This window comes from Pogona vitticeps, chromosome 1 (assembly GCF_051106095.1).
Source record: "Pogona vitticeps strain Pit_001003342236 chromosome 1, PviZW2.1, whole genome shotgun sequence".
Lineage (NCBI taxonomy): Eukaryota > Metazoa > Chordata > Lepidosauria > Squamata > Agamidae > Pogona > Pogona vitticeps.
In genome coordinates this window covers 341,064,836-341,079,591 of record NC_135783.1, presented here as the reverse complement: position 1 = coordinate 341,079,591, position 14,756 = coordinate 341,064,836, and the positions used below count along the sequence as shown (strand labels likewise).

Here is a 14,756-nt window from a genome sequence, read left to right as displayed (position 1 = left end):
ATGTCCCCAGTAAATACACCTGTGAAGGTGGTGGGACTGAGAGAAAGGCCTCTTCTGGTGATCTTAACACCTGAGCAGGCTCATAAAGGGAGATGTAGTCCTTGAGATAACTTGGACCCAAGCCATTTAGGGCTTTATAGGTTAGAACCAGCACTTTAAATTGTGCGCAGAAATGGGCTGGCAGCCAATGGAGCTGTTGTAAATCCTCTTGGAAATATGGTGTGGGTGGGTGGACGGACGGTGGAGGCCACCAACGATGTGTGTATTTGTTAAAATATGACTTGCATTGGTAGACTGTATTGGCAGATGAATCAGTGGACCTTTTGAATCTGTGAGACAAACTACCGTAGCCCTGCCTTCTCTAACCTGATTGCCTGGCTTGGGTTACAGTTCTCTTCATCACCAGCCATTAGCCATGCTGGAAGGAGATGATGGGGGTTTGTGACCCAAGATATATAGGGTGGCCAACATGGTGAGGAAAGTTGGACTAATGAGATAGTACAGCAACCATCCTGGCAAAATGTCATTTTGACATCCAAAATGACAACATCTTTTCCTTCTTAGAAACATCTCCTTATCTCACCTCAAGCCAGACGTGGCTGTCCACTGTAGCTGCTTTCACCAGCAGCAAGAGATAGCTGGTATTCTTCTCTGTAGAACCTTTCCAATTACAGTGGCCTTAATAAAGTCTGGATTGAACTTTCCTGACCTCGTCTTCTGAAAGGCCTGTGGCTTCTCTGTATTCCTGGGGTTTGCACACAGTATTCGAAACTGGGCCAAGGCATCTAGAGACTGTCCAGAATCAATATTTTTCCACCTTTTGTTTTGGATTCATTAGGTGTCCCCCTCCCTTTGTCACCAAACACTGCAGACAGGCACATAAGCTGTATTTTTTGAAAGCTCAGCTCTTCTACAGGAAGTTGGATTTCTTCTCACAGAAGGCTGGTTGCCATGTTTGACTCTGGAAAGACATCTACCTCTGCCTCTGTTACACAAATATTATCTGACCTAGAAGTATGTGTTCTCCTTACAGCTCTGTTATTCAGTCCTTGATGCGACTACGTTATTTCCATCAGAACCGCAACGGATAATTGTAAGGGGGCAGTAGGAAAGCCAGAAGAGAGGAAAGGACAGGACTTTTTCACAAAGGGGTGTCCATTTTAAACATTTGGTGTCAAGACAAGGCAGACTTTATGACCTTCTAAATTCAAAAAAGTTGATGCCATGACACTGAACACTGGCAGGGCCCATTGACATGATCTGTCACAGATAATGGTGGACAAACAAGTAAGGGTGGCACAGAGTTATGTCAAGTTTGGTAGTATTGGATAATTGGTCATGACCCCACCTCAGCTGGAAACCTGCTTCTTAAAATTCTATCCCATGACCACCTGCCCCTCCTACTGCTCTTCCTCCTCACTCTGGCTGCATCTCTTCATCTGGACCCTCCACGCAAGTGATGAGTGATAGGAACAAGGAGAAGACATGACAGTCTTACACAGTGGCATAGAGGCAAATGTGGAACTGCATGTGCTCATTGTGAGAGTCCCCATTGCCATCCTTCCCCATAGGGAAAGTCCAAAACTACAAGCAGCTGGATCTGTCTCTAACAACCCATTCAAGACCAAACTGCTCTCAAAGCTTGCATTAGAATAGAATCAGAAAATAATTGAGTTGCAAGGGGCCTAAAAGGCCATTGAATCCAACCCCCTGTTCAATGCAGGAATACAAATCAAAGGATACCTGCCAGATGGTTATTCTAATTTTTTTCTTGAATGCCTCCAGTGTTGGAGCACTCACCACCTCTTGAGGTCATTGGTTCCATTGTCCTATGGCTCTAACCGCTGAGAGGTTTTTTCCTGATATTCAGCCTAAATCTGGCTTTCTGTAGCTGGAGCCCATTATCTCAAAAGGAGTAGCTTGCAACAATATGGTGTTCCTGGGGAAATTGATTTCCCTCCCAGATACTGCAGGATTGTACCTATGGTTAGAAGGAACAGGAAACCTGAGGGTGTGGCAGATGTTGTCGTAGCCCCTGCTACTAAGAAAGTCCTGAGGTATTGACTTTGCAAGGCCAAGATCCACGTCACCACTAGTCTTAGGTCCCCTTGCCTCAGCCTCTAGGTGGCTGTATGGAGTGAGCCCAACAGAAGAGCACAAGTGTCTGGGTGAAGACAAGAGATGGACATTTGGAGGAGCTGACTGTAGAATGACTTTAGTGGCAAAAATAGGCAGGGAAATAATGGAAGGACGTAGCTCAGGGTGGAAAGACCTTATCCATACACCAGGCCTACCTACTGATACACAACAGGTCTATCTTTTGGGAAGCCATGGAGGGATACAGCAGTTGTGTATGTTTGTTTGTTGGGGTAGTGTTGACCGAGACCGACCTGGTGCTCCAGCCTTTCAGTTCCTCTGTCACCAGCTCTGCCGGTAGTGGTGGAGGTACAACAGTCTACCCCTTAAGAAGCAATGTCCATGAAACAGCTATTCCTCCTGAGCCATTGGCCAGTCTTCTTTTTTAGACAGGGGGCATTGGAGCACATCTAACATTACTCCATTGATCTCCTCACAGCAACTCTGTGAGGTAAGTTAGGTTCGGAGTACAATTCCAATTCCTTTATTACAATCAACAGATCAGACAAAAACCAGTAACAGAACTACGCAACATTGGGAATTACTAAAAATAAATTCAATATGCATTGCATGTGATTAACTCTTAAAAATAGAGATTTCATAAAATAGTCATTATCGATTTTTAATGGCAACAGGGAGAATGTTGCCGATCAGGAATTTGAACCCAGGTCCAAGTCCAGCACCTTAACCACTATACCATTTCTAGCTGTCCTTTTATTTGCACAGCCTATCAGGAAGTTACTAAGTAAAACACAGGATTTTACTCTAGATCAGAGTGGGAAAAACACGCCCCTCTGCTTTCTGTTGGATTTCCACTCCCAGATTGGCAATGCTGAGGAACCAGCTGGGGGTTGCAGTCCGAACAACATTTTCAGGGCTACTCAGAACAGATTGAACAAAAAATACAAAACCGTTTTAAATTTGTTTTTAACATAGTTCCTCTAGAATCCAAGAGGACTTAGAAGTTGCAGGACCTGCGGGTCTGTGATGGTCCACTTCTTTTCTTTTTCCAACTCAAAGGATTCTTTTTTATTATTATTATTAACCGTCCAAAGAAAATTATATGCAAAGTGTAACACATCCTCTGGTAAGTGCTTTAATGAACAATAGGAAGTGAAGCAGTCTTTCATCATCCTACCAGTGCTTCTGCTACCCACAGGAAGCAGTTGGTGGGAATTTTTTTCCCCAGCTTCTAGATGGGAAGACCAAGAAATCAAAGGATATTTTTTAAAAAATAAAAATTTATTTACAAATATACATAGTATACATAGTAATACACAGACAAGCCAAATCACAATACTGTATTGCCATATATTTATCGGGGGGGGGGGGGAGAGATGGGACGACTCCACTCACACACAAGTTTGACTTAAAAACTTTTAAAACTTTAAAAGTTTAACTCTGAAACTTCACCTCATTAGTATTATTATTTAAATTCTAATATCAATTTTTATTTCATCAGCCTTAATCTTTCACCTTTGTGTTGGTACTCCTATCTACAAACAGAATAAAAGCAATCAACTTATTTATAAACTCTTAAGTGTCTGCTGGATTACTCTTACTTCATGTGTTAACTTCTCAGCAAGAGCTAACCTCCATACACTTTCGTACCAAGTGTTGTTAGATCAGGTTGCATTAACCTTCTATCTTTTAATTATTTCCATTCTAGTAACTATTAATAAGAGAAAAAAAATCAAATCCTTATATGGAACAGTCTTGTTTTCATTTGTAAAAATATTTAAAAGTGCTAATTCTGGTGTCAAAATTAATTAAATGTTATTATTTGAAATTCTCATATAACTGCTTCCCAAGATTTTGCTATTTAAGAGCAAAACCCCCATGCATGTATATATGAGTCTCTTTCTCCACATCCTTTCCAATATTCTATATTAGTTGTTTTTTTCAATGCAAGTCAATTTTATAGGAATTAAATACCACTGTTGGGTTTCTTCCTACTGGAAACAGTAATATCTGGATATTTAATATGCTTACAATAAATCCAAAGTCCATTGCTAATTTTTGTTGTATCTTTTCATCGAGAAACATGTTTCAGATTATTTGGTGCTCATTTTTAGACCTGCCATTGGTCCATATTTCTAAAGTTCAGACTGCAACTCTAGAATTGTCTCTTTAGGGTTCAGAAGAAATGGAGCCAAGTCATCTCCAAATAAACTAATTATATAGTCTGTTGGTCCTTTTTAAATTCCCTTGATCACTGGATTTAAATATATCGCAGTTGCTAAGGCAATGGCAAATAAAAGGAGTGGCAATGGGTATCCCTGCCTCATTTTTCCCTCCAGTTATCTTTGTTTTATATTTCTTTATTCTAATAGAGGCAAGTGAGTCTCTGTATAATTGGCTAATTACTTGGTGAAACACAGCACCAATGTTCATATTAATCAATAATTATTCTGAGTAAGACCATTCTAACCTGTCGAAAGCTTTACATGCATTTAAAGAAAGCATGGTCAAGAATATTTTCTTAGTTTTACACTAGCGGACAACATGTAGCATGCATCAAATTGCATCTGCTATTTGTCTGTTGAGCGTAACTTTGAATTAACTTTGAATCTTGATTGACTACAGTTATAGGATGGTACCGTTGGCATCTTTTATATCCTGGGATTAAATATTATATATGTTATTCCCAGAGACATAAATCATATTCAAGATTGGATCACAGTTTGGTTATACTTATGAGTGCTCAAAATACTGTAGGGGCTAAGATGGAGAGGATCTTAATTTCAGTGCAAATAATGCTGCAGGTTCATCAGTCCCATTCATTAATTATTCTGTGGGGTCTAAATGAATGACTGCTGCAATCACAACTATGTATAAGGAAAATTGAATATGAAACTGAACTTTTCTACTAAACAATACATTGACAGGATTATCTCTAGCATTTCTTTGGAACACTTTCAAAGCAATATTGAGAGCGGTGTGCATTAGTCTAACAGCTGATGCTAGCAAACTAAGCAAATTAACACAAAATGCCTTATTGAAAGATATCACTAAGTCAGAAAAAGAACAAAAAAATCAAGTGAGGCTAAGAATTATAGGATCTTACTTCAGAAAAGAGAAGAGCGGGATGCGTTGGAAACATACAAAATTTCAGTTAATTTACTTTCTGTACAGCAAAAATGTTATGAGATTGGAAATAAAGCCTCACGTTTTTAACCTCTAGATGGGAAAAAAATAAAAAGATAACAAAGCAAAGGAAATGTTGAAGAACTCATAGGATCCCATACTGGATGGAATCTCTACTGTGTGTTTTGTAAATAACTACCATTTCACACCCAATGTTCTTGTAGTGGCATAAAAAATAAGCCACTTTCCCCACTGCACGTTGGAAAACTACATATTTTGGGGTTAGTTTTTGAAATGAATGATGCCACCTAAGAGTATGGTTTTTGTGAAACACTGTTCCTCGAGGATGGCAGTAGTTTTCTTCAACTGAACTGCAGTCAAAGTCTATGATGCCCTGATTTTTGAAAACAATGGTGTAGAGGAAAGAGTGTCATTTACGCCAATGTCCAGCACACTCAAGATGCTTCTCAATTCGCTGCTGGATAAGGTGCCCTTGATGTACAAGAGAGCAGACAGATGTTTCTTGCTGTAAAAGAGGAAAACACCTCATGTCAGGAATATTACAAAAACACGAAGAAAGAGATGACGAAATAAGATGACAGAAAGCAAATTTGGTCATCACAAGCCTTAAATTATTCCCTTTGATTTTGCTTGAATGGAGGATCAACACAGTCAGCAAGTATACAAAAGCAGTAGAGGGGACTAGTAGGATGAAGGGATTCCCTCTGTTCTGTTTCTAAACCTACACATACATTGTTCTCTTAGGCTTTTTTCCTCCAACCCTCTCCCAAAGTTACTTCCTGTCAGCAAACAGACAAACAAGCAGGGAAACCCACTCCAGGAGCTTAGGTAAATAAGTTTAGTGATTCTTTTCTTTCCATGCTATCCTAAAAGGAATTTCCTAAATAACAAGCAGGAGGTTTTCCTTTTGCCTTCCATTTCCCATAGTACAGTGGTGCCTCGCATTACAACAAAACCGCTTAACGACGATCTTTTTGCGATCGCAAAATGATGGTCTGAATGGGAACCAATTCTCCATCAAAATGGCCACCGGGTAATTAAAATGCCTCCCTGCTGTGTTTAGGGACGGATTCCTCACTATACAGGCAGCGAAAATCGCCGCCGTATGGGGGATCTTCGTTGGACGGTGAGTTTTTACCCCATTGGAATGCATTGAACGGGTTTCAATGCATTTCAATGGGGTTTTTATTTTCGCTTTACGATGTTTTTGCTTAATGGCGATTTTCCTGGAACGGATTATCGTCGTTAAGCAAGGCACCACTGTAGTTATGGCTACAGAGATGTGCAAGAAATGCCCAAAGCAAGTACAGATGTACATTGAAAAGTGTTGTTACACGGCTCTCTGACTGCAATACTTGCAGAGAGCTCAAGGATAAAGGAAACAGGTACTTCTTGTTGAGGGAGTTTAGATCTAGCACCGCAATGTCGTCATGAAAGCACTTTTATTTCCCGTGACTAATGTTGCCAGTAATAACCTAGAGGACTCGCAGCAATCAGTACCTCTTAATGTCAGTTAAGGATGACTGGAATTGTAACTTACAATAGCAATTCTTGCAAAATGCTATGTGTGGCATGTTCTTTCCCATAAACAGAATCAGGTGATTAGAACTTCAGTCATGGCTGGGTTGTACCTCCACTTCCCACTCCAATGAAAGAACACAGTGTGTGCACAGAAAAGCTGGAAGTCTACAGTGGAGCACTACTCTTAATCAGACATTGTGTCAAACCCTATATAACAATTTTGTCTGCCTGGTGCCTTGATCTGCCAGCTGAGTTGCAGTGTTAGAGTGCGCCGTACTCTGTGTATCACATGGTATAGATAGTGGCACATTGACTTAAGGCTAGTGCACCACCAGCAGTAGCTTCATACTTTCTAGTCACCTGATGCTGATGGGTTTTTCCTCTTACCTAATGTCGGGATAGTTGTTAACAAGTACACCAACTTCAAACATAATTGCGCTCATATCTTGGAGCTTGATAATTTCGGCTAGGCTTGGGAGTGCAGAATTCAGCCAGGTAGCACTGGACCCCTACCAAGACAAAAACAATGACATTAAACCATTCAGCAGGCAAATCCATGAAAATTCTCCATCCCTCCACAAATCCACATGCTTTGTGTGTGCAGATGGTATTTCTAGGTAAAAGGCGCATATAGCAGATGGCAAGCAAGAACTTTGCCGTACATCACTGTAGATACCCTAGATGGACTACCATATTTTTCTGTGTATAAGACGCCCCCCTTTTCTAATCCGAAATTAAGAAATCTAAGTGGGGCTTAGCAAGTGTTGGGGGAAAGGGATAAAAGCGCTGCAGAATCGCTTTGATCCCTGCTTTCCCCTCTATTTGTTTTTGTTCTCTCCTCAGGTTATTCCGTGTATAAGATGACCCTCAATTTTTAGTCTAAAGATTTTAGACAAAAGTATAGTCTTATACACAGAAAAATATGGTAAATCATCTGATTCATTGCAAGGCAGATTTTGTAAACATTAATTTTCTGGACTGTATTCCAGGAATCTTCCTGCCTACTATGGCCATGTTCAGGAATTTTTGGGAGTTATAATTTAAATGTTTGTTATAAGCAGACTCAAAGTCAGATCACACAGGTAGGGAAAAATGTGTCGGTCTGTGCTAGCATGTCAGGCAAAAACAAAACAAAGCAAAAAAAAAATACAGAAGACAAAAACGTTGTGGCATCTGGAAGACTAACTGCTGTATTTAAATGTGAGCTTTCGTGAACAAGTCCACCCCTTCAGACTTGTCCACAAAAGCTCACATTAAAATATAAAGGTTAAATCCTTGAGGTGGCACAACATTTTTGATTTTTAATTATTTTTTATTTTTTTTATTTGGTTTTGCCTGATAAATTAGGGGAAAATGTATTTCTTCCTATTACAGTGTTATCCCTTCTGCCACACAAATGTTCTAGAGCTGCATGCCTCAGAAGTCAGGCATGAAAATAAAGCCTTGCTAACCTTCCAATGGCCAATTGCAAAACAAAAAAAGCAGGCTAACTCACCAAATAGAAATTGAGGCACATTCTAGTTGGAAGAAACAGGCATGCTTTTCCTCTTAAGGGAGTTCTGCTTCTAATGATATGTGGACTGTCTATTGTGGCCCTCACACCTCAGTGTCCCTCAATTAATTTTTAATTGCAAATGGTTTACAAAGCAGTGATTTGCATGCTATGTTTCAGAGCTTACTTAAGCTCTGCTAGAAGATTATAAAAACTTACACAATAGGAAAAATGAGTCATCATGACTGTTTGCCCAATTCACCCCTGAACTTGCCTCGAGGAATCTACGAAAGTTCCTTCTCATTTCAAGCAAGCAATGACAAAGCAACATAAACTTGACCAGCAGCCTTTTTGTGACAAATGTGCTTGCTAGGACAGGCCCCAGAATTGTCACGAACGTGTAAAGAGACACCCTTGTGGAAAGAGTTCTGTACAATAATTTTTTTAAAAAAAGTTGGGAAAGTACCATGTGAAAACAATTGTTCTTCTGAGAAAAATGTCATATGTAAGTGGGTTCCATAATATATGTAACGAAATGTTAGGGCCTAGCATGGTATTGGTGAAGATTTCAGCCGAGTCTTTAAAAACTATGGGTTTCTGCGCAGCTCGCTAGTATCTTCCTCTTGGGTGTAGGCAACACAGTTTAATCAGCAAGCTGTCAGTCTCTTTTGGGGAACTATTCAGAGTTCTGGCTATAACCTATGAAGGTCCATGAGACTTGGGATCTGGCTGTTTGAGAGAATGTGTTCCCCGACACGAGACTGCCCAGGTTTTGATATCTTAAAAGAAGGCCCCTCGCTCCGTCCTACCAGCCTCAGAAACACATTGGTTGGGAATGTGAGAGGGCCATCTATCCACGTATGAACTTCTCCCTGAGTAGGAACCCTTGGACTATATGCTACCCTTGCTACAGAATATTGCTTTGCAAGGCAGAAGCCATGTGAGCAAAGAGACTTACGTTCTGCATGCAGAAAGTCTGCAGAGTGGAGGCATTCTTCTGGATGAGCTCAGCCAAACTGTTCTGCAGTTTGGCAGCCTTCAAACTGACCTTCTTCTTCAGGAGCCTGGTGATATGTTCTTGGACCAAATGGAGGTGAATTTTCTCCATGATAGCCTGTAACAGAAGAAGCAAGCTCTTAATCCTCTGAGATCGGATGTGTGGCAGAAAACAAACTAACCACCTATATTGTCAAGAGCTGTAAAAATACCACATCCATTACTTTCTAAACACACTCTACAGGTTTCTCTTATGGCCAAGTGGTTTCTATAGCCTTTAGCGAGATAATCCAGACGAATGGGAGGAGACAGGAAGAGCATTTCTTTCTGTCCAGGGCTACAGATTCTCAGGAATAATCTGTGTGGAGCTTCATACTGGTTGTGAGAAGGGTCAGAATGCATGGCAGATGGAAAGAAGGGCAACTAAATAAGAATAGCTACAGCCCAAAGTGGCAGGATTTGGAAAACTCCTGGATCAGACAAATTTAAAAATAAATGAAAAAATAAATGTTGCAAATTTTAAAATTGGCCACTTTCAGTTTAAAAAAATCCATTCAGATGGAGTAATGGGACTCAGGAGTTGTTGGGGCACCCCAGGGTTCAGGAGGGGGCATGTACCACCCAAGGTATCTGGAAATTGCCCATCCATGATCTAGGCTTATTGGCAGTGGCTTTCTGGTATTTACTGGAAATGCCAAAGAGTGAATCTGGGACCTCTGCATGCAAAGGATGTGCTCTACTACAGAAATTATGTTTGCAGGTTATTCTTAATTAATAGAACATTCCAAATCTTCTACCTGGAGTGACTCATGTAGTTACGATGGCTTAGGTGTTTTGGGAATTTTCATACACAAAACTAATTTTCCACATATGTCTATAAGCAGGAATGAAATGAAACCAGTCTCAGCCTAGCTGTCTCAAATTAGGATAAAGTTGGGAAATTCAAATAACTACTGTAATTGGATTGTAAAACAGCTTATTGTAAGGTTGTTTGGGAAGTGACAGAAATAATATACATTAAGAAGATTAGGATGACTGTAATCGTAAATGGGAATAAATATTCAGTAGCAACAATAACTCGCCCTATGAGCAAGTTCCGGCTGCTCCACAGTTAGCTGAGACAAATAACTTCACGGATTATTTTAAGAACACAAAAGTAGGAAATCCAGAGCAATGGCTTTCTCTTGTGAGTTTACATTGGCTTTTTGGAACAGATATTAAATGTCAGAATACCAACAGGATGGGAAATTACTCCAGTGATGAAACTGGAAGGGGACTCAAGGAGGTTCAGCCTCATCCCTTGCTTAGATTTTTGAATATGAAAATGTCAAGAACACAAGATGGAATACAAATGAAATACAAATACAAATGAAAGGCAAACAGCTGACTGGGCTGAACCAAGGACACCTGGTTCATCCTCAATCAAAAAAGCTCATTCAGTCTTCTGATCCCTGCAATAGGACACATTACGTTTTGTTTCTATCTGTCTCAAGAGAGAATTTGCGCACTTGCAAACTGATCTTTGCAATGCACAAAATTTAAAACTTAGAAAACTGTTTCTTTATCGCATGGACTGTTAAAAAGCAGAAGCACGACAGATGGGTTGCCCACATCTTTGTGAGCCCGTCGTTTTGCACTTGCTCTGTGTGTGAACGTGCACACATGTGTGTGCTCTTCAGAAAGGGAAAAGATGCTAGAGGCATTTTGCACAAAACCACAAGAGAAGGGGGAAAAAGGGGGAGTTGGCTTTTTGATCTCACGTTGGAGGAGATATCTCTTATGGGAGCTTGAAAAGGCTTGACAGCTGACCACCCCTGGCTGAGACAATCTGCTTTGTCCCTAAAGCAGATATTGGTGTCAGTTCATCACATTCCTAGCTCAGGAAGGGACGGCTGAGGAGCTCTCTTTGAGCCACACAAAATTATCAGTAAAAATATCTATATCTGAGAATGGTGACTGCTGCTAACATAAAAAACAGATGATTGGAAGGTTGATTCAAAGTGGAGAAGCCGGATGATTGGAGGGGTGGTTTCCGTTCCCCTTTCCCAGCCTGCCAGCTTTTCTCTGAAATATGTTAGATGCACAAATTGTGGTGTGTGCCTGAAAGCCTCAAAGATCAAGCCTTTTAATCTCATGGCAGATATTAATAAGATGTCTTCTTTACGATCTTGGATACAAAGTTATTTACCTTAACCCCTTAATCAAAGGTGGATTCAGAAGAAAACTAGACATTTCCTCGTTCAGCATCCATGCACTACAAAGACAAGCTGATGCTCATCTGTGCAATTAATTAATCATTCTGTTTATGACCAGGATATAAGTAATCTGTACTTTTCAATGTTCATTACTTGCCATGATCACTTTGACATTTCTTTCTCTGTGCCTATATTAATCTTGTCTGTGTCCCCATCCCACAATATATACTTGTATATCATCATTATCATAATCATCATCAGCAGCAGCATATGTCATCAACTCAATTTTGACTTATGATAACCCCTTTTCAGGGTTTCCCAGGTAGAGAATACTCAGATGTGTATTACCATCCCCTTCTGGGGTACTCTGGGACTATACAGCTTGCCCAAGGCCACACAGGCTGGCTCTACTTGCAGAGGTTTTGCAGTCTGATTCTCCGCAATGCCCCTGGATGCCCCCAGAAAGAGGGAGTGATAAACCACCTCTAAGTACTCTATGCCTGGAAAATCCTGGAAAGGATTGCCATAATTCAGAATTGACTTGATGGCACATGATTAATTAAAGCATCTAATTTGGGTTGATTTTTTTATTATTAGGGTTTTTGTTGTTGTTTGATTTAAAATTTAACATCTTTACAAAGTTTATTGTGCTTCCAGTGTCCATTTAGAAAACCACCCTTCAGAACCAAGAAAGTGGTACCCTTGCACTAAGAACCTTATAAGCATTAAATTTCCTCAAAACAAAATGCCACCATTTGCTGCTGAAAGCAGTCTGCAGGGGCCATGACATGTAGGGTTTGTGACATTTGCATTTGACCCAACAAGGGAGAAAAGCAGTGGTTATTTCAGAGAGATCTAGGTGTACGGTATGTACACTTACCCTATCTCTCCCTCTGGTAAAGAAATTGTTTGCAGGCTTTTGCAGTGGTTCAGAAATAAGCTATTTATATATATATATATATATATTTATTTATTTATTTATTTATTTATTTATTTATTTTATTTCTATCCCGCCTATCTGGTTGTATTAGACCACTCTCTCTCTGACCTAGCTATATACCTCTCTGACCAGGGATGACAGAGAGAGAAAGAAAATGTGGCTCCATGCTATGGAAGGCAACAACTTTTTTCACCCAGCTTTCTTATCAACAACTGTCTCCATCTGCTGGCATTGATGCAAACAGAATCTGGGGTCAACCTAGAAGATACACTTAGCACATATTTGGAAGAATTGCTCCCTCAAACGGCAAGGGAGCTGTTTGCCACAGAATGTGATTTTCTTCACCCATGGATCTTGCATTTAACATGCTTTGGTTTTGTGACTGAGCCACTGGAAGGTAAACATTGGCTTAACTTCCCCATCTGCTTGCTGAGGCATCTTTTTCAGAGAAATAACGTCTAGTATGTCACAAAGTACTGGGTATGAAAAGCACAAATGCCTTTCTTTTTTTTACAATGTGCTGCATCAGCTTACCTGATATAGAGGCTCTTTGAGAAACTTGAATGTAGAAACATGGTGGCTAGTGACTGCAATGATTTCATCCATGATGCCAGAACAGGAGAGCCATTTCTTCTGGGTAAATGTTTTAAAAAGAGGCTAGGAAAGATCAATCAATCAATCAATCAATCAATCAATCAATCAATCAATCAATCAATCAATCAATCAATCAATCAATCAATCAATCAATCAAAGCTTTTGGAAAGCAAGTTCTCACATATCCCTCCCTCCCTAACATTCTTACTGTCGCATACATATCAAACTAAAGAATCCAAAGTAATAAAAAATATGATCTATATTGTATGATTCACAATTGGGGGGAGGAACCCCACAATGAATCAGCACAAACTTTTTTCTTGCCAGGCTCCGTCCATTACAGCATATGGCTGGCAGTAGAGAAGGGAAGACAAGGTTGATTTTCTACAGCCCCTTATTCATTATAATTTATACATATTTTATATCATTGTTCAATGACATTTTGAGGCAATTAGCGATGTTTTTAAAATCTTCCTTCCATTCACTTCTTTTATCTCACCAATCAGTGTCTTTTTGGAAGGCATAGTTTTGACATTTGTGAATTTTCATTAAGCATGACTTTGACCAAGTGGGGCAGCCACTTCAAGAAGCAGATGGTGAGAGCACTGGTGGCATCAGTTGCAAAAATTGCCACTTCCTAGCTACAGTGGTGCCTCGCAAGACGACTTTAATTCATTCTGTGAAAATCGTTGTCTTGTGAAAAAATCGTCTTGCGAGGTTCCCTATGCATCAGTTTAAAAAGAAAGTCTTGCGAAGCATCGGTCTAAAAAAAAAAAGTCTCACGAAGCATGGTCATAGAAAAAAAAGTCTTGTGAGGCACCATAGTGATCACAAAAAACAATCGTCTTGTGGTTTTTTTGTCCCGCAAGGCAATCATCTAGCGAGGCACCACTGTATTCCTTTTCAACCCCAAATCATTCCCTCATTCTCAGGAGATAAAGCTGCATCTCTTGTGTCTGCTAGTCTAGTCAGCTGTCCTAAGATGTGGTGGAAAATACGTTTTCATTATCAGCGCTGAACTTAGAGCAGACTCTCCACTTTCATAGGTGCGGTGAGGGGGCTTGTGTGCCATCCCATTTCTTTGTCTCAAGTAGCAAAATATCTTGCACAAATTTAGCCTATCATTAGAATTACCTGTATCTGCTGAAACAAGTCTTGAAGGAGCACATCAAATCCAGTTTTCTGGATTTCATCAAGTGTGGTAAAAATCTTCATTTTGGTATCATTTTGTTCTGATGTTGCGTTTTCTTCTGTGAAGATGCTGAAAGAGCAACAAGAAATACACAACGATTTTGTTTGTTCTTCAGTTCTTTTAACAACCAATCCCTGCTCTATGCAAAGCAAAAGCTAAAAGCAAAGCATGTTGCTTATATAGCTCCCCATAGCACTTAAAGCACTCTCTGGGCAGTATACAATTTAATTATGTAGGCTACATGTTGCGCGCGTGAACACATACACAGAGCAAGTTGGCTACTCACTGTACTGACTTTGGAAGGCTGGAAGACTGTGTGAACCTTCAGCCATCTACCTGGGATTGAACCCATGTCATAAGCAGAGTTTTGGTGCGGTACTGTAGTTTAATCACTCTGCCACGAGGCTCCACTGCTTCCAGCAGCTTCCAAAACACCATGGAACATCATCCCACAAAACTCCAAAACAATAAAGTAGAAAATAATACTATGACACTGACTACATGGGCTGTTCAGCCCACTCTTTAGAGGGCTGCAGGGAGGAGCTGGTCCACCCTCATGAAGCTTCCACATTATGTTTTGGG

The 14,756-nt window shown here is 40.2% G+C and overlaps 1 protein-coding gene across 1 annotated transcript in view; it reads right to left on the bottom strand.

Annotated features, from left to right (window-relative positions):
• Positions 1 to 3,359: 3,359 nt before the first annotated feature.
• Positions 3,360 to 14,756, bottom strand: part of TNFAIP2 (TNF alpha induced protein 2) — a 31,080-nt gene continuing 19,683 nt past the window's right edge. The window contains exons 8-12 of the mRNA XM_072986703.2: positions 14,117 to 14,243; positions 12,923 to 13,045; positions 9,216 to 9,371; positions 7,153 to 7,274; positions 3,360 to 5,749 (exon numbers count right to left, since the gene is read on the bottom strand). Coding sequence (XP_072842804.2) covers positions 5,608 to 5,749; positions 7,153 to 7,274; positions 9,216 to 9,371; positions 12,923 to 13,045; positions 14,117 to 14,243 — 670 coding nt within the window. The 3' untranslated portion in view covers positions 3,360 to 5,607. The remainder of the gene's footprint in view (positions 5,750 to 7,152; positions 7,275 to 9,215; positions 9,372 to 12,922; positions 13,046 to 14,116; positions 14,244 to 14,756) is intronic.